This window comes from Cololabis saira, chromosome 9 (assembly GCF_033807715.1).
Source record: "Cololabis saira isolate AMF1-May2022 chromosome 9, fColSai1.1, whole genome shotgun sequence".
In the NCBI taxonomy this organism is placed as follows: domain Eukaryota; kingdom Metazoa; phylum Chordata; class Actinopteri; order Beloniformes; family Belonidae; genus Cololabis; species Cololabis saira.
In genome coordinates this window covers 6,287,729-6,315,356 of record NC_084595.1, presented here as the reverse complement: position 1 = coordinate 6,315,356, position 27,628 = coordinate 6,287,729, and the positions used below count along the sequence as shown (strand labels likewise).

At 38.3% G+C, this 27,628-nt stretch overlaps 1 protein-coding gene across 2 annotated transcripts in view; it reads right to left on the bottom strand.

Annotated features, from left to right (window-relative positions):
- kat6a (K(lysine) acetyltransferase 6A) overlaps nt 1–10,160 on the bottom strand; it is a 74,135-nt gene extending 63,975 nt beyond the window's left edge. For both annotated transcript variants that reach the window (XM_061730353.1, XM_061730354.1), the window contains exons 1-2: nt 10,018–10,160; nt 5,635–7,080 (exon numbers count right to left, since the gene is read on the bottom strand). In XM_061730353.1, the coding sequence (XP_061586337.1) occupies nt 5,635–6,318 (684 nt within the window). In that variant the 5' untranslated portion in view covers nt 6,319–7,080; nt 10,018–10,160. The remainder of the gene's footprint in view (nt 1–5,634; nt 7,081–10,017) is intronic.
- Nucleotides 10,161–27,628: the final 17,468 nt, after the last annotated feature.

Here is a 27,628-nt window from a genome sequence, read left to right as displayed (position 1 = left end):
TATATACAGTGGGGGGGAAAAGTATTTCGTCAGCCACCAATTGTGCAAGTTCTCCAATTTAAAAATTTTATTTTATTTTTTTATTTTATTATTTTTTTTCTTTCTTGAGTCCATAACCCCATGCACCACATACTTTATACCTCTACTCTGCACTTTATAGCTGTGACACTTTACATAAACACTTGCACTTTACTTTAGCCTGCTGCTATAACTTATAACAGTAACTTATAAACTATAAATGTAAAAATACTATGAAATGTGTTATGTGGTTGGTTGTGTCATCGTGATATTGGTTATATTATTGTACTATTGTATTTTTTTAACTGAACATTGTATTGCTCTTAAACTTGCTTGTTTTTATATTCTAGCCGGGGGGACTGCCAATGGGAATTAGCCAATAGGCTACATTTGGGTGAATCTGCTTTTATTTTGTAAAATGCATAATGATGTGCACTGTCCCTCCTTACCAAATAAAAATAAATTGAAATGGAAATTGAAAAATATGAGAGAAGCCTGTAATTTTCATCATAGGTATTTCTCAACTATGAGACGCGAAATGAAAAAAAAGAAATCCAGAAAATCACATTGTCTGATTTTTAAAGAATGTATTTGCAGATTATAGAGAAAAATAAGTATTTGGTCAGAACAAAAGTTCATCTCAATACTTTGTTATATACCCTTTGTTGGCAATGACAGAGGTCAAATGTTTACTGTAAGTCTTCACAAGGTTTTCCCACACTGTTGCTGGTATTTTGGTCTGTTCCTCCATGCAGATCTCCTCTAGAGCAGTGATGTTTTGGGGCTGTCGCTGGACAACGGACTTTCAACTCCCTCCAAAGATTTTCTATGGGGTTGAGATCTGGAGACTGGCTAGGCCACTCCAGGACCTTGAAGTCTTTCTTACGAAGCCGCTCCTTCGTTGCCCGGGCGGTGTGTTTGGATCATCGTCCTGCTGAAAGACCCAGCCACGTTTCATCTTCAATGCCCTGCTGATGGAAGGAGGTTTTCACTCAAACTCTCCTAGCATGATGTTTCCACCCCCGTGCTTCACAGTAGGTTTGGTGTTCTTTGGATGCAAGTCAGCTTTCTTTCTCCTCCAAACACGACAAGTGTTTCTACCAAAAAGTTCTATTTTGGTTTCATCTGACCGTATAACATTCTCCCAATCCTCTTCTGCATCATCCAAATGCGTCTCAAACTTCATACGGGTCTGGACATGTACCGGCTTCAGCAGGGGGAACGTCTGGCCCTACAGGATCTGAGTCCCTGATCGTAGTGTGTTACTGATGGTAGTCATGGTTACTCTGGTCCCAGCTCTCTGCAGGTCATTCACTAGGTCCCCGTGTGGTTCTGGGATCTTTACTCACCGTTCTGGTGATCATTTTTACCCCACGGGGGTGAGATCTTGGAGCCCCTGATGGAGGGAGATTATCAGTGTCTTGTATGTTTCCATTTTCTAATAATTGCTCCCACAGTTGATTTCTTCGCACCAAGCTGCTGACCTATTGCAGATTCAGTCTTCCCAGCCTGGTGCAGGTCTAGTCCTGGTCCTGGTCCTGGTCTACAATTTAGTTTCTCACGTCCTTTGACAGCTCTTTGGTCTTGGCCATAGTGGAGTTGGGAGTGTGACTGTTGGAGGTTGTGGACAGGTGTCTTTTATACTGGTAACCAGTTAAAACAGGTGTCTTTTATACTGGTAACCAGTTAAAACAGGTGTCTTTTATACTGATAACCAGTTAAAACTGGTCTCTTTTATACTGATAACCAGTTAAAACAGGTGTCTTTTATACTGATAACCAGTTAAAACAGGTGTCTTTTATACTGATAACCAGTTAAAACAGGTGTCTTTTATACTGATAACCAGATAAAACAGGTGTCTTTTATACTGATAACCAGTTAAAACAGGTGTCTTTTATACTGATAACCGGTTAAAACAGGTGTCTTTTATACTGATAACCAGTTAAAACTGGTGTCTTTTATACTGATAACCATTTAAAACATGTGCCATTAATACAGGTAACAAGTGGAGGACAGAGGAGCCTCTTGAAGAAGAAGTTACAGGTCTGTGAAAGCCAGAAATCTTGTTTGTTTGTTTGTTTGTAGGTGACCAAATACTTATTTTACTGAGAAATTTACCAATTAATTTAGTAAAAATCCTACAATGTGATTTCCTGGATTCTTTCCCCCCATTCTGTCTCTCATAGTTGAAGTTTAGCTATGATGAAAATGACAGGCCTCTCTCATCTCTTTAAGAGGGAGAACTTGTACAATTGATGGCTGACTTTTTCCTTTTTTGCCCCACTGTGTGTAAAATATAAATATAAATATATATATAAAAATAAAATAGTAATTATCTGCAGCATTCAAATAATGTACACACAAGAAAAATGCACAACACCAACACCCCTCTGACACAAACGCACAGTGGGAGGCAACATGGTACGTGTGTCAGGATTTATATCTCCCCATTATTAATTTTTTCCATTTACATTGCTGACACCAATCAAAGTTCCCCTTTTTACGCACAAACACACAGTTATAAGTTATTGCTAGTTGTTTTTTTTATTTTATTTGCAGGTACACCCACTAAAATACAGTGATAACATCACTGTCAATGTCAGCAGCAGCATGATTAACCTTGAGCACGCTGAAGTTAAACGCACTTACTCACAGGGTTACCTGCTTTAACTCTCACTTCTTCAAAGGGAACAAATCTTCAGGCTACAACAGCAAAACGAATGGATTGCCCTACGCTGCATCCTACAGGCTGTGGTGCAACATAGTGTCTGACGATTTTTAACTTGACCACAAATAACAGGTCTGACAATGAGCCGCCATCCGCCAGACAGAATTGAGGAGTTGTTAATGTGCATCTTTTTTTTTTAAACCCCCCCAGTTGTTGCCAATATCACAAAAGAAACTCCAGGTGAGATGTTACAGGTGGCCAAAATGTATCTTTTAAGAGGTAAAGGAGAGCTTTAGGCCACGTTTACACATAGCCGGGTATTTACAAAAACAGATATTTCCCCCTCTACGTTTTGAAAAATTCCATCATTTACACGAGATTGTTTTCAAAATCTCTTCATTTACACAAATCCGCTTAAATACGCTGTTACGGTGCGATGAGCCAATCAGAATCCTGGAAAAAACATCAACAAATGACACGTGTAACTTCCAGTTGAGGCTGATTCATGGTCCCGCGTTACACCAACCCAGAGCTACGGCGTAGGGTACGCGGCGACGCACACCGCGTACCCTACGCCGTAGGCTCTGCGTCGATTTAACGCGGGACCATAATTCAGGCTTTACTTCCAAGACGGAACGAGAGTCTTTCGTTTGGAGTGACAGAGAAGTGGAGTTACTTTTAAGTGTGACTTTAGAATATAAAACATGTAAAATACAAGAAAATATTGACGGTGGCCAAACAAATTGTAAACACAGGTGGCACTCATGACGCTGGTGACGTTTCTGTCTCATAATGTGACGTTCTGAAGCCTAAATCTCTGTTTTCCTCCGTTTACAAGCAAACGTGAAAACGGAGTTTTTGAAAATCTCCACTTTAGCCGGAGTTTTCAGAAATGATCGTTTTTGGGGGCTTTGAGCTCCGTTTTCGTGTAAACGAACGGCCAAAACGCATGAAAACACCACCGTTTTTGCTCCGTGTAAACGGGGCCTTAGGCATTTAACTCTCGCACTGAGGACTCGTGTGATCCCGTCTGCGTCACTGTACGCATGATGCATTGTAGGACAGGTATAAACAAAAATAAATCTGCTTCACCTCATTAACTGGAGTTGAGAAATAAATTAAGTACTCTACTGATATTCTGCTTGAAGGAACATATGTTTTCAATGTCTGAAAAAAAAACAAAACACTTGTTGTACTTGAACCTAACGTGCATAGTTAAGACTCTCAGTTGAGTTTAGCTTTGTTCCTACGTACAATAGTTTGTGCTGGAGTGTGTGTGTGAACATGTCTGTGAACCTTACAACTAGAGGTTAGAAGACGGCTGCTCTCTCTGATCAGGTTACAAAAGTGGGTGTGTTCCCTCTCTCCTCTGTCGCCTGCATGTCTGCCTCTCCGTCTCATTCTGTCTCACTCACTTTCCTCTCCCGCTAGAACTTTGCTGCTCTCCCACTTTCTGGTTAAAGAGGCCTGAAGTTGGCGTCATCCAGCCTTCTCCTCTTTGGCCCAGCAGCCACAGACCACCTCTCTCTGTCTCTCTCACACATTTATGTTCCTTCCCTTTCCTTTCTTCCTCCCGTCTCCTGACAGGGAGCAGCCCTGCAGCTGGTCCCCACACCCTGCAGGAGGCTGGGAGCCACATGGCTCGCTCCCCTGACCTAACTCCTCTTTGCTGCTGAAAACTGGCGCACCAGCCAACAAACATCCACCAAGCATTAGATCCTAACAATGTTTTCCCTTCTGGACAATGCCACGTCCAACAAATGCAGAAAAGGCACTGATATGATGAGGTCAGGTTTTGCCATCTACCAATACCTTTGACCTTGCAAAACTTTTTTCTTTTCAACTGATATTGTTATACTAAGCAAATGTGTCTTATGGGTAGAGCTGGGGATCGATTCAAATGTCAAGAATCGATTCGATTCCGATTCTTAAGATTCAGAATCGATTATCACCATTTGACTCGATCTGATATTGATTTGGGTTAGTGTTGCCTGGATTATATGACTGTAAAATAACTATTGAAATAATAATTTTACAATAATTATTGTGAAATAACTAAGAAATTAATAACTCAAACAGGCCTTTCAATATCCATTTAAAGTGCAAAAAAAGAAAGAAATTGCAACAGCTCAAGCAGTAAACTAATTATTTTAGCTTGTCTGATTTATTCTGTCACCAGACACAGCTGGACATGAAGCACCGGCATTTTTCAGGTATTTCATGACAAACCGTGTCCGATAACAGAGAAACCAAACAAGCTACAGTAAATACAGATAATATGAACTTCATTGAACTAATATAACATTTAGACATTTAAGCGGAAATGTCCAGCATTCTCCCCTAAAGAAAAGTTTATTTAGTTCAGGAGTTTTCAAAACTACTGGGATTAAAGTTCACCAGGCAAAAATGTAATGATGAGAAAAAAAAAATAATAATAATAAAAAAATCAATCTTTAGACATACAAATCGATTTTTAGGAATTAATATGAGAATCGATTTAGAATCAGAAAATCGATTTTTTCAACACAGGCCTACTTATGGGACATGGAAGTGAATTGAACAAGTTAAGAAAATGCAGTGCCAACGTCTCACATATCTAAAGCCCACGAGACATCTTCACCACCTTGTCACAACAACCTCAGCAGCTGTTCTTGTTTCAACAGAACATTCTTGATTTTATCAGACCAATCCAATACCAGCAGACGAAAGTTATTTGAGCCACATTATCTTCCAACATTGCACCTGATTTTGAACACAGATAAGTGATCAGCAACAGTCTGTGTTATAAAAACAATTAGACACCATTTCTTATGGCGCCCAAACATTCAGCAAACATGAAAGTTTATCATAAAAGTCAGCAGACGTTTGGTATTTTATCAGCGTGTCCAGATCTGAGGATCATACATGGTGGTATATGTTTGCCGGTGTCAGGTGTGCACATGCATTACCTTGTCTTTTTCGTGTGGCAGCAGGCGGACGGGTGGCAGCGAGTCCAGAGACACAGTGCCGGTCCCGTCGTCCTGGGAGCTGCTACGGCTGACGAGTTGAAACAGCGGGCCCTGCTTGGTGACGCGTCCGTGGGCCACTGCCCTCTTCAGGGCGACCCGTAGCTGCTGGTGGAAGATTCCGGGCCCCATAGAGCCGCTGCCCGACAGGTAGACGGCCACATCGGCCTGACATTTGAGGAAGCGCTCGATGTTCTTTAAGCCCGAGCCGCCGGGCTCGTGAAGCCCGTCTAGTGCCCTTTTGATCAACTTGTTCCAGTCGAGTCCCGGTTTCTTCCCTGAATGAGAATGAGATGTGCCGCTGGTGCTGGTGGTGCCGCTGCCTCCTCCACCTCCACCACCACCTCCTCCTCCAGAGCTGCCACTCCCTTTGGGCTTTGGCAATGCCAAGCGCCCAGGGTTGTCCGGGTCCTTGTAGGAGTTGAGGCCCTTGTTAGTGACCTTCAGTATGGTCCCATCCTTTACGCTGAGCTCCAACTGCTCCAGAATTGTTTTGCGATCCAGCCCATGAGACATGGAGACCGCATTGCTGATGCGCTCTTCCGACGGTCGCTGCTTCTGCTTCTTCACTTTCTTGATGGCCTCTAGGATCCATTGTGTGTACACTGGGTTTGCCAGCTTCACCATAGCTGCGGTCGGGGTTGGCTGCAGCGGCCGTGAGGCCGTACCGCTAGGACCGCACACAAATAATGACAACGGTTAGCCAAGGAAATACCTGGCCTGCGCCGTAGCGCCGCCGCCTCGTCCTTTTTGCCCTCTACCTGCAGACTATCCCTTATCCTGGGGTCGCACGGAGATTCCCTCAGAAGCTGAGTATGAACAGCACGGAAAGGAGCAGCTGATCATATCACAATCCCCCTCGGCCAACCACCCAATAAAATGTGGTCCACCCACCACCCACTCCCAGCCAGGTGAAAATCCCTGGCAAGAAGCAGGGGGAATGGAGGAAGTAGCAGGTTTAATGACAACTAAAGGTCCGACACCACACAAGACAGAATTGGAGTAGATCTTGGAGATACAAGGGCCACAAAAAATAAAAAGTTGCCGACTTGGACTGTTCCAAAAAAGCTTGTGATAAAAACACCCGTTCAGCCAATTTCTCCGACCGGCGAACAAGTCAGTCCTCGGTGTCGATGGTGACACACAATCAGGGTCTTCCACGGATAAAATTAGTGTTTCAAGCGATAAAGTTGTATTGTAACATTCCAGAGGACAAGAGTTGTTTTTGGTATCCACGTTCCCGTCGCTCCACTTGTTCTCGTTCCCGCTCTTTTCCCTCTTCCAGCGGTGTGGTCTTCTCAGCTCTGGGACGGAACAGATCTCTCACGCCGCGGAGCAGACGGGGATTCGTCACCTTCAAGCGTTCTGCTCTTCAACAGCTGACGAAAACTGGAAAGAAACAAACAGAAACATGAATTAACACACAGAGAACTGGGCCAGGACAATCTTGTAAATAAACTACAGCAGTGAAGGTTTAACAAATCTATTAGCCTCAAACAGACATCATAATTAGGGAGCATTTTTAAAAACAACACTAGTTCCCCAGGAAACACCTGCACATGAAGTTAAACAAAGCTATGCTTTCATTTTGATACAAGCTTGTGTTGTTTATGAATGTATTTTCGTAAAGCTGGAAGAGAAGCATGCAAGGTTTTGATACCCATCAACTTCTGACCTTATGCGTCACATTAAGGCACATCCTAGGTCACCTTTGTACAGACACATCACTCCGGCACTTTAAAACCAACACGTTGTACATTTTTCTTGTATTATTATCTGTTTTTTTGTATTGCACCAATCACCACAACAAATTCCTTGTGTGTGTTAAAGTACTTGGCAATAAACTTATTTCTGATTTTGATAAACGAAAAAAGGCCAATAACTTCCAATGAACGTCTAGATGGCAGATACACCTCTTGAATGTGCTTTAATGTTTAGTTTTTTTTACAAAATCAAAAATAGTCGAATCAATCTTAAATCAAGACCAATTTTGAAATGGGGTCAGTCTCAAAGCACCATTAGTCAAATAATTTTCTTTACATTAAGCTGATATTTGCTCATTAAAACATATAGTACATTTAAAACAGGTGTTTTCACCAACAACCGTCTACCTGTAGAGAAAGCTGGTTTAGTGACCGGTTGGAACAACTGCTGGACAGGATTTTTACTTTATGGCACCTGGATTATTCACTTCTGAGTTTGTATAACCAAGTGAGGTGTCGTTATAGATGTTCATTGGAAGTTATTGGCCTTTTTTCATTTATCAGAATCAGAAAGAAGTTTATTGCCAAGTAGTTTAACACACAGTTTAGTGAAACTGTGAAGTATGAACTCAACAAACATCACTAGCAGGTTGTCAACCTGGTCAGCTGGGGATGCCAAAACATAAACATTGTGAAGTCAAACCTCACACTGTTGTCAAACATTAGTGGAGAGAGGGGTTTTCTGTAACGGTAATAGTAATAGTACCTTCAAGTCATGATGTTACTACTGGTTAGAAACCAGACCAGTAACAGAGTATAACAACAAAACTTCCCGCTTACTTGTTTCCACCTCTCTCTGTACAGACTCATTACTCCGGCACTTTAAAACCAACACGTTGTACATTATATCTTTTAATATTATCTGTTCTTTTGTATTGCACCAATCACCACAACAAATTCCTTGTGTGAGTGTTAAACTACTTGGCAATAAACTTCTCTCTGATTCTGATTTAAGGCCAATAACTTCCAATGAACATCTATAACGACACCTCACTTGGTTATACAAACTGTGAAGTATGAACACAACAAACATCACTAGCAGGTTGTCAACCTGGTCAGCTGGGGATGCCAAAACACAAACATTAGTGGAGAGAGGGGTTTTCTGTAACGGTAATAGTACCTTCAAGTCCTGATGTTTAGAAACCAGACCAGTAACAGTGTATAACAACAAAACTTCCCGCTTACTCGTGTGACTCGACTTTAAAACCAACATGTTGGACATTTTTTCTTTTAATATTATCTGTTCTTGTATTGCACCAATCACCACAACAAATTCCTTGTGTGTGTTAAACTACTTGCCAATAAACTTCTTTCTGATTCTGATTTAAGGCCAATAACTTCCAATGAACATCTATGACTTGATTATACAAACTGTGAAGTATGAACTCAACAAAATCACTAGCAGGTTGTCAACCTGGTCAGCTGGGGATCCCAAAACATAAACATTGTGAAGTCAAACATTAGTGGAGAGAGGGGTTTTTCTGTAACAGTAATAGTACCTTCAGTCAGACCAGTAACAGTGTATAACAACAAAACTTCCCGCTTACCGGTACCTGTTTCCACCTCTGTACAGACTCATTACTCCGGCACTTTAAAACCAACATGTTGTACATTTTTTCTTTTAATAGTATCTTCTTTTGTATTGCACCAATCACCACAACAAATTCCTTGTGTGTGTTTTCTTAACAAACTTGGTAACAAACCTTTTTCTGATAAACTTCTTTCTGATTTAAGGCCAATAACTTCCAATGAACATCTTATTCAAACTGTGAAGTATGAACACAACAAACTACAAAATCACTAGCAGGTTGTCAACCTGGTCAGCTGGGGATGCCAAAACACAAACATTGTGAAGTCAAACATTAGTGTAGAGAGGGGTTTTCTGTATCCAGTCCTGATGTTTACTCCTACTGGTTAGAAACCAGCCCAGTACCAGAGCATAACAACAAAACTTCCCGCTTAAGTGGTGGTGACTGGGGCAGCTCTAACAGGAAACAGCCTGAAAACGAGACACAAACCTAAACCTAAAGATAAAAACACAAACCTAAACCTAAAGATAAAAACAAAACCCTCCTTTTCCCTGCTCTTCCCCCTGAATGTCATTGGGAGATCGCGGGCCTGGCTGAGCTGCAACAATGCAGCCCCTTTGCAGATCCCAGACTCGGCCGCCTCGACCTCCGCGACCACCGCGGGATCACCGGGCTGAGTGCGCGAGTCACGCCGGGAAAGGTGCGCGGTTTTCGGATACGGAGCGCGGGGTTTCCCGGAGCTGTGAGGACCGGCCGGGGCCTCGGCGCGCTGCTCGGGGCGGAGCGGGAGCCCGCTGGAAACGGCCATATATCCCCCCGAATACGGGCTCCGAGGACACGAGGACACCGCCATCATGTCCCCCATATCCACCCCCTTAAACCACCACCGAGAAACCGAGAACTGGTCCCCGTTCTGGGTTTCTTTTTCCAATGCACCGCTGGCCCTTCGAGGTGCGAGATGGTGGTGGTGGTTTTGGGGGGGGGATTTACACAAAAACACAAAAAAAACACAGCCCCCGCAGCCGAATACTCACCGGAATCAGGCGCTGGGAGGCCCGCGGAGGGGAAGCAGGAGAAGGGGAAGGAGCCGCGGAGGTTTAGGGCAGCGAGGACAACAACAAGGCTGGAAATGCAGCCGGGGACCAGCGGCTCCGGAGCCGCCGCCATCTTTGAAACAGTGAGACGGAGCGGGAGTGGTGGGGGAGGGGGGACCGGCCGGGGACCGTCTGCAAATGGTTCTCCTTTTTCGTTTCTTTTTTTTTTTTTTTTTTTTTTTTAATAGTACAATGATAACAAAACTTCACATTATGCAAATTCACTTGAATTATAACATATAAAGTAGGACTGTGTTGAAAAAAATCGATTTCCCAATTCTAAATCGATTCTCATATTAATTCCTAAAAATCGATTCATATGTCTAAAGGTCGATTTAAAAAAAAATATATATTTTAATAGTACAATGACAACAAAACTTCACATTATGCAAATTCACGTTGAATTATAACATATAAAGTAGGACTGTGTTGAAAAAATCGATTTCCCAATTCTAAATCGATTCTCATATTAATTCCTAAAAATCGATTCATATGTCTAAAGGTCGATTTAAAAAAATATATATATTTTAATAGTACAATGACAACAAAACTTCACATTATGCAAATTCACGTTGAATTATAACATATAAAGTAGGACTGTGTTGAAAAAATCGATTTCCCAATTCTAAATCGATTCTCATATTAATTCCTAAAAATCGATTCATATGTCTAAAGATCGATTTTTTTTAATTTTTTTTATTTTAATATTACAATGATAACAAAACTTCACATTATCCAAATTCACGTTGAATTATAACATATAAAGTAGGACTGTGTTGAAAAAAATCGATTTCCCAATTCTAAATCGATTCTCATATTAATTCCTAAAAATCGATTCATATGTCTAAAGATCAATTTTTTATTTTTTTATTTTAATAGTACAATGATAACAAAACTTCACATTATGCAAATTCATGTTGAATTATAACATATAAAGTAGGACTGTGTTGAAAAAATCGATTTCCCAATTCTAAATCGATTCTCATATTAATTCCTAAAAATCGATTCATATGTCTAAAGATCGATTTTTTATTTATTTTATTATTTTATTAAAGGAATGTTTTGTTGGACCCGAGAATAACTGGTGCCATGTTTTTGCCTTTAAAGGGAAAGTTCGGTTTTTTACAACCTGGACCTTATTTCTGGCATTTTTTATGGTCGTATACTCACCCAGAAAAGTTTGGTGTCATTTGGAGTCCTTCGGAAGATATTAGTTTAGAGTTTTTTGCGAGCCTCTTCTCCATATAACGGTAGTGAACGGGGCACAGCGGGACACAGACGATGCAGCGTCTAAATAACACATCTCATCTCTGTGCGCGCGTCCCAGACGCAGCTCCGTGTACAGCTGGAGTTCGCTACTGTTAGTTTACTGTTAGTTATTTGAAACATGTCTGAATATTTGTCAAATTCTGAGGTTGTGGACGACGACTTTGAATATGATGGACGTCCTTACGGTTTTGAGCCGGAGTGTACGGCTGAAGAGCTCACTGAACGGAGGACAGAGTGCGCGCACAGAGATGACGTCATGAGTTCAGAGGTCTTGTTTAAAAACTGATTTATTTGTTACGCACACAGCCCCGGATGTAGACAACAGGTCCTGGAAGCAGATCTAGTGATTCATAAAATAAATGAACAAGTTTCGCAGCAATCATGTGTTATTTAGACGCTGCATCGTCTGTGTCCCGCTGTGCCCCGTTCACTACCGTTATATGGAGAAGCGGCTCGCAAAAAACCCTAATATCTTCCGAAGGACTCCAAATGACACCAAACTTGCCTGGGTGAGTATACGACCATAAAAAATGCCAGAAATAAGGTCCAGGTTGTAAAAAACCGAACTTTCCCTTTAACATTTGCAAACTACGGAGCCCTGGAGGTGACATGGAAATTATTATTGTTATCTCGTGCGCACGACTTACTGTATCTCGTGCGCACGACTTTTTATCTCGTGCGCACGACTTACTGTATCTCGTGCGCACGACTTATTATCTATTTTCTATTAAAATAGAAAATAGAAAACATGTTATTATTGCAGGTTTAACATAGGTTTTGAGCATATGGGTATTATATTCCCATCATTAGGGAGAACCCCCTATTTCTAATGACAGAATCATCACTGTTTAATATTCTGTTTAATGACAGAATTATCACTGTTTCAGCAGGTCTCTTAGGTTTATAATTCAGATTAATTTTCGTTTACATATAACATTGTTTGTAGTCATTTTAGTGCAATTTAAAGCTTATTTCTACAAATAAAATCAGCACTGTAGGCAGCGATCTTGGACCAGCGGCCACTCTGATTGGTCCAGCACGCTCACGTGACAATGTCGAAGCACTTTGTGTCAACTCCGCCTCTGGAAATAGTTCCACTTTTAAAACGTCGTTTGTGAAGCCAGTTTCCCGAGACCGGACTTCGACGACTAGATAAATGCTTGGCATCAATAGCTGTATATGTTGAAGTGAATGGCATGAGATAATAAGTCGTGCGCACGATATACAGTAAGTCGTGCGCACGAGATAAAAAGTCGTGCGCACGAGATAACAATAATAATTTTCCATGTCACCTCCAGGGCTCCGTACCAAACAGTAACAGCTGCGGAGCTAGACTTTTAACATTGGGGTGGCCAGAGGGGGCCATGGCTATTTCAGGGGTCCACAGACTATGGCAATCAATTAGTTTCTCGAACAATCAATTGCAATCGGAGTCTCTAAATGTTAAAATGTACATATTAAGCACAGGAGATGAGATTTGTGTATATATAAATTTACACTTTACAAAATGTAAAAAAAAAAAACAAAAAAAAACTTTGCATCAATTTTTTTTCAAAAAACTCAGTGGTTGATCTGTAGACGCCATGAGATGTAATGTTAACGTTAGCTTGATATCCATGGCTTGTAGCAAAACAATCTCCTATCTGAACACAAAAGTGATTTTAAAATGTGACTGAGGACTTCACTGTCCATCAAGGATACCTTTTCTTCCTCTTCCTCTTTTTATTTTGTTGATCTCTTAGTCGTTTTTAAGTTAAATTTGGCTCCAGGCACTCCAGCAAAGATAACATCTGACACTAATTCAAATTTTCCTATTCTGTGGCGATTCTTCTTCTAATAAGGTGGATTACAACACTTTGCGCTACATAGCGCCAACTACAGTACAGGGGGGACGTAGCAGTCAGGAGTCACTGATTTCAAAACGCAACTGTCTCCTTTCCACAAGATGTGCGCGATGCCCTGATATGTCAATCATCTGGGGTGGCACTTGGGGGGACCAATCAGATTTCAGGGGGGTCCAGTGCTACCCCGGCCCCCCCTCTAGCTCCGCCCCTGAACAGTAATGATAACAAAACTTCACATTATGCAAATTCACGTTGAATTATAACCAGTACTCGAGTTGTAAAAAAAAAAAATCAGGGGGGGTGGTGGATTTTATCATGTGGGGACAGATAATTTGTGCTGATTACAAATAATATAATATATTACAAATAATAGCAGTGACCAAAACAGCTGCAGAAAATACTGCAGGAATGACATAGCAGCAGTTAAATGCAGCCTTCTGTAAGCTTTAAATATCCACTGGGCTTACATCAAATACATCAAAACACAACAATAAAAAACAGTTTTCTGAACTTATCAATATTACTCTGTCCTTCACAGGATAAGTAAAATGGATCACTGCAAAAACTCAAAATCTTAACAAGAATATTTGTCTTATTTCTAGTTAAAATGTCTCAGTTTTAGTCAAAAAAAATTTCATTACACTTAAAACAAGACTCATCACTGGAAGAAAAAACAACAATTTTCACCTGTTTCAAGTAGATTTTCACTTGAAATAAGTAGAAAAATCTGCCAGTGGAACAAGATTTTTTTGCTTGTAATAAGAAGATAAATCTTGTCCCACTGGCAGATTTTTCTACTTATTTCAAGTGAAAATTTACTTGAAACAGGTGAAAATTGTCAAATAAGTTATTTTTCTGGTGTTATTTTTCTGGTGATGACTCTAAATGTTGAAATAGCAGTAAAACCACATTCATTGATGAAATGACATAAGGGATGGAAAGGGGGGATGGCAGTTTTACAGGGGGGATGATTTGGACCATTTTTATTTCAGGGGAGATGATTTGGACCGTTTTTATTTCAGGGGGGTACTGATTTCGAGTACTGATTATAACATATGAAGAGTACAACTCAAATAAAAAACAAAACAAAAAGCACAACACATTATAACCAGCCAGGGGGGATGAAATTATAACAGAAAGCCAAAACATTTACATACATTTATGGTTTTGATTGTTTTTGAATTAGTAGAAAACTTAAGACAGTCCAGATACTGATTGAATTCACAATGAAAAGTAAAAAAAGAAGGTTTTTTGCGTAAGAATTTGGATTTGTGGATGTGGAATTTTGCGAGGATAATCAACAAATTAATAATAAATGTTTCTTTTGGCTTTGTTCTAATCGTTACATGGTCAAAAACACCAAACAACACACCCTTCCAAAATAAATTAAAATCAATATAAATTCTTTCAGACACAAAATTACACGTATCACTCCAAAAAGTTTGAACAATGGGGCACAGCCAGAATAAGTGAGTTGTCGTTTCAGAATTTGCAGAACAAAAAGTACAGTTTGAATCGATATTTCTTTTGAATCTTTTTACAATGTGATCATTTGTAGGATAGAATTTATGAATAAACTTAAATGAAATTTCTTTAATTTTTTAATTTTTTTATTTATTTATTAACATACAGTGCAAACGATGACAAAAGACAGCATATGTGTGTGTGTGTGTGTGTGTGTGTGTGTGTGTGTGTGTGTGTGTGTGTGTGTGTGTGTGCGTGCCGTGTTTGAGTGTAAATAAGGTGATGAAAATAGGTACCGTACATAAATTGAGAATGCAAAGGGCAGATGTATATCTGTTTTAGGAGTAAAACTGTGGAACTCATTAGAAAATGACCTTAAACTAGCAAATTCAATAAAAGCATACAAGATATTATTCAAAGCAAAGGTAATGGACACATATACAGAAACACAATAAGCAAACAAAGAAGAATGTACACATGCATGAGATAAAATGACAACTTAAATTTGTTTTGCCGGTTTCCTTAGCATCTTTTCACTTTCTGTTTTCAGAGCTATCATTATTATTATTATCATATTATTGCTATTATTATTATTATTACTACTATTATTATTATCATCATCATCATCATCATCATCATCATCATCATCATCATTATTATTATTATTATTATTATTATTAATTATTATTATTATTTTGAGTAGACTTATGATACTTTATTTATTTTTTTTGTATATTTTATTCTGTTAAAAGGTGGGCAAGATAAGCTTTATGCTTCAAGTCCAGACCTTTTCGGTCAAATAATCACAATGTTGACCGGGGAAAAACCTGTGTTATCTTGTTTGTTAATTTTTGTTTGTGATTGACCGAAATAAATATTTACTACTACTAAGAATATTGATTCGAGAGTGAACAAATAGATAATTTTCATATAGAGTGGTGTAGCATGATATCATATAAATATAGCATAATAAATATAGTAATATCCTAATATAACATAATTTGTATAAAATATTATAACATATAACCAAATTATATCACCATACTATTATATATAACAATATAATACTATAGTTTAACATCCCAAGAGATTTCATAACTTAATATAATAATATCAAACAATATATCATGATAATGTCAGAAATAGTTATTACAGTTAGAATTGGTCATTTATGTTTTGCAATGAAATTTCTTTAGCTTTGTTTGTCACCAGGTATTGGTATTGGTCCAGTTAATATTTTTTACATATTTATTCCAATATGGGATCACGTATGGAACTGAAGAGATGTCCCTTTTAAATAAAGTTCCGGGGAGCGTCTGCATGGTGCGGGCCGCGCAGGAAACGTGGAGGAAGGAGGAGGAAAATACACTGCAATTCAAGGCGGCGGGGGCGGCGGTAGTGGCGGGCAAGGGAAGGAAGCGAGGCGGCGGGGCTTGTTGCTATGAGAGGGAGAGGGTGTGGATGTGGATGCTGCCGGAGCACATGAAATGGAAGAAAGGGACAGATGGTTGGTGTTGGAGGGGAGAAAAAAAGAAAAAGAAAAGAGGATAGGTGTTCACGCACTGCTTTACATGGGAGGAGATTCAAGGGAGCGTCTTGATTTTTTTGAACTGGAAGTTGTGGGAAATAAGAAGGAAAAAAATCAAAGCCAGTGACTCAATGTTAGTCCTACTTTAAGATCAATGCCAGACTTATTTATATATTTAAAAAAAAATAATAATAAAAAAAAATAATATATATATTTATATAGATATAGATATATATAGATATTATATATTAAATTGATTGACAAAAAAAAAATCATATATGTTTTATATTAAATTGATTATATATTAAAATGTATATATATGCTTTAGGTTTTTACCAACTTGGTATTAACCATTAATATGTATGCAGTCAAAAAAAAAAATCAAAGCCAGTGACTCAATGTTAGAGTCCTACTTTAAGATCAATGCGAGACTATATATATATATATATATATATATATATATATATATATATATATATATATATATATATATATATATATATATATATATATATATACAACTCGCCTCTCATTGCAATATATATATTACCAATTCTAATTCTAATGATTATTCTTGGCATTATCATGATATATTGTTTTATAGTTTATTATTATATTATGTTATGAGATCTCATGGGATGTTATATTATAGTATTATTATATTTTTATATATTATAAGATCAATCATTTTGTTATATGTTATAATATAATAATAATAAAAAAAATATTATGTTATAGTAGGATATTATTATATTATTATATGCTATTAGAGTATTACATATATTACTTTATATTATATCATGCTATATTATATCACTCTATATGATAATTATTTATTTTATTTTTTAAAATATATATCACATATCACATATCATATATACTGTACATACAAAAAAACAAAACAAAAAAATATATATATACATACATATATTTATATATACATATATATATATATATATATATATATATATATATATATATATATATATATATATATATATATATATATATATATATATATATATATATATATATACATATGTTATATATTAAATTGATTGACATAAAAAATCGTATTTACCAACTTGGTATAAACCATTAGTATGTAAAAAAGAAAAAGATCAACGCGAGACACCCGTTCAAGCATCAACCTATCGCACCGGGAAGATGAGTGTTTTTTAAACTGCACGTCGGTGCTCGGGTGTTCCAGTCTGTGCGTCGCTATGTGTGTGTGGAAGTACAGGTGTGTGTGTGGAAGTACAGGAGGAGCACGTTATCTGCCAGTGCACAATTGTTTGCTGATGCACTGCACGTCAGACTGTTAGGCACAAATATTTGCTCCACAAAGACAGTTATTATGTAAACTATCTGCAGTCCATCCACCTTGGTGTATTTCACTTAATTTCCTCATAAATTTAATCTGGACAAAAACATTTATAGCTCTTAATGCAACAACAGCGACTGTATCAGATGTATAGGAATTATATTAATGTCAGTGCATTTGAACCTGCTACAGATTGTATAAGTCACTTCAGTCTATCTTTGTCTAATCCACGGGTCGGCAACCCAAAATGTTGAACGAGCAATATTGGACCAAAAACACAAAAAACAAATATGTCTGGAGCCGCAAAAAATGAAAAGTCTTGTATCAGCTTTAGAATGAAGACAACACATGCTGCATGTTTCTATATTAGTTATACCGGTAACTGGGGGACGTTTTTGTTTTCATTATGCACTTCGAGAAAAAAGTCAAAATGTCGAGAAAAAATTTGAAATGTCGAGAAAAAAGTCAAAATGTTGAGAAAAAAGTCGAAATGATGAGAAAAAAGTCGAAATGTTGAGAAAAAAGTCGAAATGTCGAGATTAATGTTGAAGTAAAATCTCGAGAAAAAGTCGAAATTGTTGAGAAAAAAGTCGAAATGTTGAGAAAAAATTCAAAATTACGAGAAAAAGTCAAAATGTCGAGATTAAAAAGGAAAGGAAAAAGGAAGAAAAAAGGGAAAAGGAAAAAAGGAAAAAAAGAAGAAAAAAAAGAAGAAAAAAAGAAAGAAAAAAAGAGAAAAGAGAAAAAAAGGAAAAGAAGAAAAGAAGAAAAAAAGACAAAAAAAAGGTCAAACTTTTTTTTTAAAGGTTTTTTTGGGCTCTAGTGGCCCTTTATTGGAGATGCAGACTGGAAAGGGGTAGAGAGAGAGAGAACAGGGAAGACACGCAGCAAAGGTGCGCGGGCTGGATTCGAACCCGCGACCGCTGCAGGAGGAGGACTGTAGCCTCAGTATATGAGCCGCCGCTTAACCCACTGCGCCACCGAGCGGCCCAAGGTCAAACATTTTTGAAAAGCTCCAGGAGCCACTAGGGCGGCGCTAAAGAGCTGCATGCGGCTCTAGAGCCGTGGGTTGCCGACCCCTGGTCTAATCAAATGAGGCACACTTGATTAGGGGATACCGTGGCGTTGGGTCTTTTTTCAAAACCACACACTATATTACGAGGTTTAACTGATTTTGTTAAAATGTAGTACACAATAAGTTGTACTGTGCAACTGAAGAAATATAATTTTTTTCTTGTTTGCTCTTCCAGAAACATTCCTAGAGTGGAATTGATTAGTCGTGTTTGCGTGCTGCGTCCCTGCTTGCATACTGTATCCAAACTTTAGGCTTGGAAACAGATCACAGACAACTTGTTTCTTCTCACTGCCCATTTTCAAATAAACAACTGATGTTTGGTGCATGGTTGTGGCATTTCCTGCAGATAGTGCAGTGTGAGACCCCAGTCCGATTGCAACATGGATAAGCCACAGGTGCTGAAGGAAAACTGACTCTCTCTCCTCCTGAAAAACAGTCCTGGAGAAGAAAGCGGGTTAACAAAAAGGGCAAAATTAGGTTCAGTAGTGGCATTTTGTGAACTTGGCACTGTGTCTCGGGCACTGACACGTCAAGGTTCTTGTGATATGCTGCCCCCATCTGGTCTGGATTGGTATGGGTTACATAATGTGCCTTTATTTCGAGCATACAGAAAAAAAGAAAAAAAAGAATTACACTAAACAAAAAAAATAATACAAATAACAGTCATTAAACAAAATCAAAAGGAAATAAACCTTCATGCCCGAAAAGGAGTAGGAGGAAGTAAAAAACGTATGAGGTCCTACCCCTTGTTTCTATTTCAATTTTGCTTGAAAATAAAAAATAAGAAAAAATAAAACAGCACTTTACTTACTACTTTAAAACAGTACTTTATCAAAAAATTATACCTGTTATTATATTATAAAAATATTACAGCACTTCATTGCAATATTATACCTGGGCATTATAAATATAAATATACTTGAGCATTATAAATATTATACCTGAGTATGATATACCAGAGCAATTATAAATAATATACATATACAACAACATATATATATATATATATATATATATATATATATATATATATATATATATATATATATATATATATATATATATATATATATATATATATATACATATATATATATATATATATATATATATATATATATATATGTATACACATCTTATCATAAACAATATAATAATTATTATATATACCATTTTATATACGTACATTATGCCTTTAAAAAGTCCTGCAGACAGTACTGGAGTTGAGGGGGGATGAGGGGGATGGCATCCCCCCCTGAAATAAAAACGATCCAAATCATCCCCCTGTAAAACTGCCATCCCTCCTTTCCATCCCTTATGTCATTTCATCAATGAATGTGGTTTTACTGCTATTTCAACATTTAGAGTCATCACCAGAAAAATAACACCAGAAAAATAACTTATTTGACAATTTTCACCTGTTTCAAGTAGATTTTCACTTGAAATAAGTAGAAAAATCTGCCAGTGGGACAAGATTTATCTTCTTATTACAAGCAAAACAATCTTGTTCCACTGGCAGATTTTTCTACTTATTTCAAGTGAAAATCTACTTGAAACAGGTGAAAATTGTTGTTTTTTCCAGTGACGAGACATTTTATCTAGAAATAAGACAAATATTCTTGTTAAGATTTGGAGTTTTTGCAGTGATCCATGTTACTTATCCTGTGAAGGACAGAGTCATATTGATAAGTTCAGAAAAGTGTTTTTTTATTGTTGTGTTTTGATGTATTTGATGTAAGCCCAGTGGATATTTAAAGCTTACAGAAGGCTGCATTTAACTGCTGCTATGTCATTCCTGCAGTATTTCTGCAGGTGTTTTGGTCACTGCTATTATTTGTAATATATTATATTATTTGTAATCAGCACAAATTATCTGTCCCCATATGATAAAATCCACCATCCCCCCTGATTTTATTTTAAACTCGAGTACTGCCTGCAGATATTTAAAAACTGAAACTTTAAATCAGACTCTGTTATTCATGGATAAGAACATTTGTTACTACTGTAATTTTTGCAGACGCTTTTATCCAAAGCAACTTACATCTGAGAGAACAACAACACCATTTCACCCAGGGAGCAATTAGGGACCAATTAGGGTTAAGGCCTTGCTCAAGGGCCCAAGGTGGTTTGGACTTGAACCTCTGTAGCCACTACACTACCACCCCCCATTATTGCCACAATTTCTGAGTTTATGCTCTGGAGAATGTTGAACAAACAGAGGACATCCTTCTACGTGTTCAAATAGAAAAAAATGACAGGAGGAAAAACAGATTTGCTCGCTTCAATTTCACGATAATCCTAAAGCAGAAGCACTTGTTTTCAAATCTGAAAGCAATCTGCCTTTTCTATTACGGTGTAATGCAGAAAGATCCCTGGGTACAAATTAAATTATCCGGGGCTTTGACTAAAATGATGTGTACAGCAGTCCTCGGAGATGGATTATAGTGTCTTATAGGAGCCAATTAGACGTGATGTTTTCCCATGTTAGCGGCGTCTTGAGAGTGGGTGCAGCGCTGTCAGCGCAGCGGTGATCAAATAAAACCGCTAAGGTCACACTTTACTCGCTCCACATCTTGCACTTCTTCGGGGACAGATAAATCACATCCCAACCACCAACGCACTAATTATAATTAACGGTGGTGTTATTACGGGGATAAATCGTGTGAAGAGTTAACACGTGAACTGCTATTAGTGCGTCTCCTGAGGACTTATGTTACATCAGCGTGTACAGTAGGCCGGCTAACAGATGGGCAATACTCAGGAGAAGCTTACGGCACAACTATCATCGCTGGTCATGAATAAAAAATGCTGTTCAGCGCGATCCGGAGTAGAGGCCGCGTTCACTGTTGCACAAGCTGAGCAGGGTGGGCGTAACTGTGGACTAAGTCGTTATTTCACTGTCATTTTGAGAGGCATACGCTGCAAAAACTCAAAATCTTAACAAGAATATTTGTCTTATTTCTAGTTAAAATGTCTCATTTTAGTAAAACAATCTCATTACACTTAAAACAAGACTCATCACTGGAAAAAACAACAATTTTCACCTGTTTCAAGTAGATTTTCACTTAAGTAGAAAAGTAGAAAAATCTGCCAGTGGAACAAGATTTTTTTTGCTTGTAATGAGAAGATAAATCTTGTTCCACTGGCAGATTTTTCTACTTATTTCAAGTGAAAATTTACTTGAAACAGGTGAAATTTGTCAAATAAGTTATTTTTCTGGTGTTATTTCACTGTCATTTTGACAGGCATACACTGCAAAAACTGTAAAATCTTAACAAGAATATTTGTCTTATTTCTAGTTAAAATGTCTCATTTTTAGTCAAAAACTCTCATTACACTTAAAACAAGAGTCATTACCAGAAAAATAACTTATTTAACAATTTTCTAAGTAAATAAGTAAATTTTCACTTAAAATAAGTAGAACTTTTTTTTTTGCTTGTAATAAGAAGATAAATCTTGTCCCACTGGCAGATTTTTTCTACTTATTTCAAGTGAAAATCTACTTGAAACAGGTGAAAATTGTCAAATAACAAGTTATTTTTCTGGTAATGTTTTTATTGTATCTTTTGATCTTATTTAATCTGATTGTATCTAATTGTATTGCCTTTTTCATGATGTCTTTCATTATTTAATGTATTTATTATGATGATATGTGGAGCTCACACTGCAAAAACTCAAAATCTTACCAGGAATATTGGTCTTATTTCTAGTTACAATGTCAAATTTTTAGTCAAAAACTCTCATTACACTTAAAAAAAGAGTCATTACCAGAAAAATAACATGTTATTTGACAATTTTCACCTGTTTCAAGTAAATTTTCACTTGAAATAAGTAGAAAAAATCCACTAATTATGCATAAATCTGTGTCTTTATATCAGTTTACCTGATGGGGGACATGCAAATGTATCCATCCTGTGGTTGTTATAAATGTGAAATCTAACTATTAAGACCAAAACCCTTTTTCTTTTTGGAACAAGGCTGTAAATGTGTTAATTTCTGCAGCGAAATTTGGGATTTATGGTATGCACCGCAAAAACTCTGTTTGTTTTTGTAAAAGTCTAATTTTTAGTAAAAAAAAAAATCTCATTACACTTAAAACAAGACTCATCACTGGAAAAAACAACAAATGAGAAGATAAATCTCGTCCCACTGGCAGATTTTTCTACTTATTTCAAGTGAAAATTTACTTGAAACAGGTGAAAATGGTCCAATAACAAGTTATTTTTCTGGTAATGACTCTTGTTTTAAGTGTAATGAGATTTTTTGACTAAAAATGAGACATTTTAAATAGAAATAAGACAAATATTCCTGGTAAGATTTTGAGTTTTTGCAGTGTACAGCTGTAATTTCTGTCCATTTGTTTTTAAGAGTCTCCAGTTTCCAGAATGAAGCTGTTTCTCAGTCTGCTGGTTTTACACTGGATGCTGCTTAACCTCCTGAAGTTTGAAAAGGTGAAGTTTGGTGTGAGTTCACATCATGTTAGCTTACCCTGAGATAAGCATATTTCCCATGCAAGTAGGAAACAGCGTGTGGCGTTTTCCCTCCAGGGATAAACCCAGCGCTGCTGTAATAAACACCGCTGCACTTCAGCATTAGATGGGTGGCCCAAATGAGCCACTTGTTGCACGTTGCTGTAAATCATCTCAATCCAGGCATTGCAAATCAATAAACAGGCCACCTGATGGGCTTCTGTGTTGTTTAGTAGCATGAAGGTAATTAAAAATTAAAAATAATGCTGCATAATTCTCAAATATAATTATGTGACTCGAGGGAGTAAAGAGGATACCACTGATGAAGTGCATTTATACTCACTCAAATGACATTTGAGTGAGTATAATAAAATGTTATATTTTTTGAGAGGTTAACCCTAGTATTTTTTTAATCATATTTTATTTTATTCTTTATTTCATTCAAAAATAAAACAAACAATTCAATACAAACACAAATGTTCCTAAATTGTGAATGAAAAGGGAGCAGAAGGAAGAAGAATCTTATCTAATCTGCCCCTTTTTCCAAGAAATAAACTTACAAATAACATAAATAAAAAATAAAAAAAACAACAACTAAGTAAATAAAAAACTAAAATAAAATAAAATTACCGCCGGCTTAACATAAATTAAAAATAATAAAAAAAAACAGCTAAGTAAATAAAAAACTAAAATAAAATAATTTTATTACCGCCGGCTATGGGTATGCCAATCAAACTTAACTAACATATTTCATTATATTTACTTAACATAGAGGCTTTAATTGTTCTTTTGAATGTAATGTTTGATTTGGATTCTTTGTTTTCTTTATTCAGATTGTTCCATAAACTGATTCCTTTCACAGAAACACAACGTTCCATCAATTTAGTCCTGAATCTTGTTTTTTTTAAAGATCTCTGTTCCTTTTAAGTTATACTTTCTTTCTCTTTTTTCAAATCTTTTCTGAATGTTGATTGGTAAAGTTTTCTTATGAGCTTTAAACATAATTTGCAGAATACTATAATCTACTAATTCATGAAATTTCAACAATTTTAACTGAAGGAATAATGGATTTGTTGGATCTCTATATCGTTTTCTCTTATGGCTCTTTTTTGCAAAATGAAAATTGACTGAATATAAATGTTTTACAGGCATTTCCCCAAACTTCAACACACATGTTTACATGTGTAAATTTTATTCATTGCATGTATTAAATTATGAGAAGTTTCCATTTCAACTAGTTTTGTCCTGTTTGTTAAAGGAGCATGAGGCTCCTTTTAAGAAATGAGACTCTCTAGCGCCACCCTTCACCACGACGGCCGTTGGGGGTACTGCAGCCAACAGTGAAGCCGGCACGGGAGAACGGGGAGAACGCACATGCAGCGTCATGTGACGTCACATCCGCAGGACAGCGCGGGAAAATCGGGACCGAATTGCAGCACATTTTGCAGCACACAGCCTGTTCAAGGCAACAGAGAGATACACTAGAGGAATCATTCGTTTTGGTTTGGAACGCTTCATCTGACATTATTACTAGAAAACTTAAAACGTATACAATTTTTTTTTCATAAATCCTGCCTCAAGCTCCTTTAAACGGTACTTGTACTTCCAGGCTCTATCTGCTTGTTTTGTGTCTTTGGTCCAGAGAAGGAGACGAGTAATCCTTAGCTTTCTTTCATTCCCTTAATCCCCTTTTCTTTTAAACGTCTCCTCTGTGAGGATCCACCTGCTCGGGGCCCTGAGCCCCCGGCGAGCCGGACCGGTGTCCACCTGTCCTGCTCTTCCCTTTCCCCTCCAGCAAACACAAATACACACGTTTCCTGTTCCACCTGATACAGCAACATCTTCCGCTCTCCAGGCCGGGCTGTTTGGGCCCCAGTTCCTCCTGCCTCCAGTGTAAAAGCGGGCGCTCCGCCAAGCAAAATAAACATACAACATCCCTTTGGTTAAACAAAAAAAAAAAGAAAAAGAATTATGATGTATGTGCTTGTTTTTTTTTTTGCTGCTGCTGCTGTAATGTGAAATTGTGAGATGGCCCCACTGCCTATTAATAGGTTTTACTGTTGTTTATACACCGAATCCTTCCCTGGAAAGCCGTAAACTGTAACAGAAGCCGACTTGTTGCCTTTTCTTTGGTTTGAGTAAATGTGAATGTTAATTGATTTACTCTCAGATTGTGTTTCCCAAATCAGATCAAGTCCTCCGTATACGCCAATCCTCTGCAGCTTACTGATTACTCCTGAATTACAGAAGAGGTCTCTCTGTTCTCCTTCTCGTTACTCGATCAGTATAAAGTCAGGACATGTGAATGTTCCAGAGCAGCTGCCGGTCGGCCAGCGGGGAGTGGTCGGTCAGTCTGATTAGGCAGAATTTCTGAAAATGTGCTTATTTAAAGTGCTGAAGGCATTTTGTGAATATTTATAACCGACAACATTTCTAGGGGTATTAAAGGTATTGTGACATGAAAAACACATTTTTCTTGATTTTTTGTGTTTTGTTGGGTGTCTTGACATCAATTACACCCAAAAAAACGAACTTTTAACATTCAGTGTATTGTGTGCTTTCTGGGATTTTCCGCATAACTATGCAAAAACGGCGCATCTGGTTTGGTGGCGGGTCGTTACGTAACGATCCGCTAAATCACCGCCCCCTCCACCCAGCTCCCTGCCTCCTCTCTTCTCCAGCGCACCATAAAGGCTGATTTATGGTTCCGCGTTACACCGACGCAGAGCCTACGGCGTAGGGTTACGCGGCGACGCGCAACGTACGCTGAACCCTACGGCGTAGGCTCTGCGTCGATTTAACGCGGAACCATAAATCAGGCTTAACACGGAGTTGTTTAGAGCCTCTTCTGTTCTCATCAGCGTTGGAAAACTGCTAAGAAGACCCGCGGCCACTGACTGGACTTAAGATAAGGGGACACTTTATTTACATGCCTTTATTTTTGTGATTGTTTGCTGTGGACTGTCTGCTTTGCCGTGCTCCTTTTCCGTGCATGCTTCGCCTGTCGCTCCCGGCTTAACTCTCCGACGCCGCTGTGAGCGTATGGCTTGCAGGGAGCTACGGTCCTCTGGTCACGGACTTCTTCCCCGGGCTGTAGTCGCCCTGTCTGGGCTGTGTGTGTGGGTGTTTGTGGTTCGGTGTGCGCACGTGTGTGTGGAGACGGCAGAAGTGTGTAGCAGTTGGGTTGGAGGAGGAGCGGGGCAATGATTGACAGGAAAGGGGGAAAAGGACGCGTTTTTCACGGCGCAAAAAAACACCGTCATAAAAAGCCAGGAATGGAGTACTGGAGTGAATTTTTTCTTGTTACACCCTTTTAGACACATTTGAGGGATATTGGCCAAGACTTTTAATAGTGTTAAAAGCATGTTAAAAATGATGTCACAATACCTTTAAGGGGTGCCGAATCCAAATCTGCTGTATATGAAGCTCAAAAATGTTCCAAAATGCCTCAAAATTGAGAAATCCAACATGGCCGCCACCGCCAGGCTGAAATCTATTTTTCATTATATCTTTTTTACTAAACAAGGTACAAAAATGAATTCATTGTACTTTTGTAAGTTATCCTACATGGGAAATTTTCCATATTCAGATTTGAGATGTATCGAGATTGGGGATGGCAACGGTTCCATTCTAGCACATTTGATACATTTGACCTCAAAACAAAATACAAAGTAAGTAAAAGTAGCCTAATAATAATAATAATAACTGAGTAATTATTCATAGTTTCTTCACATTACATCTCAATTCTGAATATGGCATCAAATTGCCCATGTAGGAATACTTACAAAAGTACATTTAATTCATTTTTGTACCTTGTTTAGTAAAAAAGATATACTGAAAAATAGATTTCAGCCTGGCGGTGGCGGCCATGTTGGATTTCTCAATTTTGAGGCATTTTGGAACATTTTTGAGCTTCATATACTGCAGATTTGGATTCAGCACCCCTTAATACCCCTAGAAATGTTATCAGTTATAAATATTCACAAAATGCCTTCAGGGTTCTGATTTTGTGAAAATTGACCCTGTCTAGATACCGTTTTTCTGAGTTCCTGCTGTTTTGGACGATGGTCGGTGTGCTGCCGCTCAGATAGTCAGTGTCCAGGTCCAGAAATACTTCTTTTTCCCTTTTTTTTTCATGTGAAACTAGCAATAGTTTCCTGCTGTGGCTGGATCGTTGCCAAATCCCCAGAGCCCAGACCCCCCCCACCCCCAGAAAAAAAGGAAAAAAGAAAAACTAACTCCAAACCCCTCCCTTCCTGAAAAGAACAGAAACATACAACGGAAATTTCCAGGGCCTGCACGTCCAAGAGTGCCCCCCCTCCCCTCCCGACCAGCAACAGCCCTCTCTCAGCCGCCACCGCCACCTCCTCTTCTTCCCTCCCTCCCTTCCTCCCCGCTCTCCCGCTCTTTCGTTCCCTCTGCCATGAGTCCGGAGGGAGCCGGAGCAGCTGGAAGGTGAAGTGCAGCTCGTCGCTGCTTTAGCTGAAAGTCGAGCCCCGTCTGAAATCTCCCTGAAAAACACAGACTCCTTCAATCAAACGGAGAGGCCGCTCAAGAGAGCTGCAGTCGGGCTCGAGA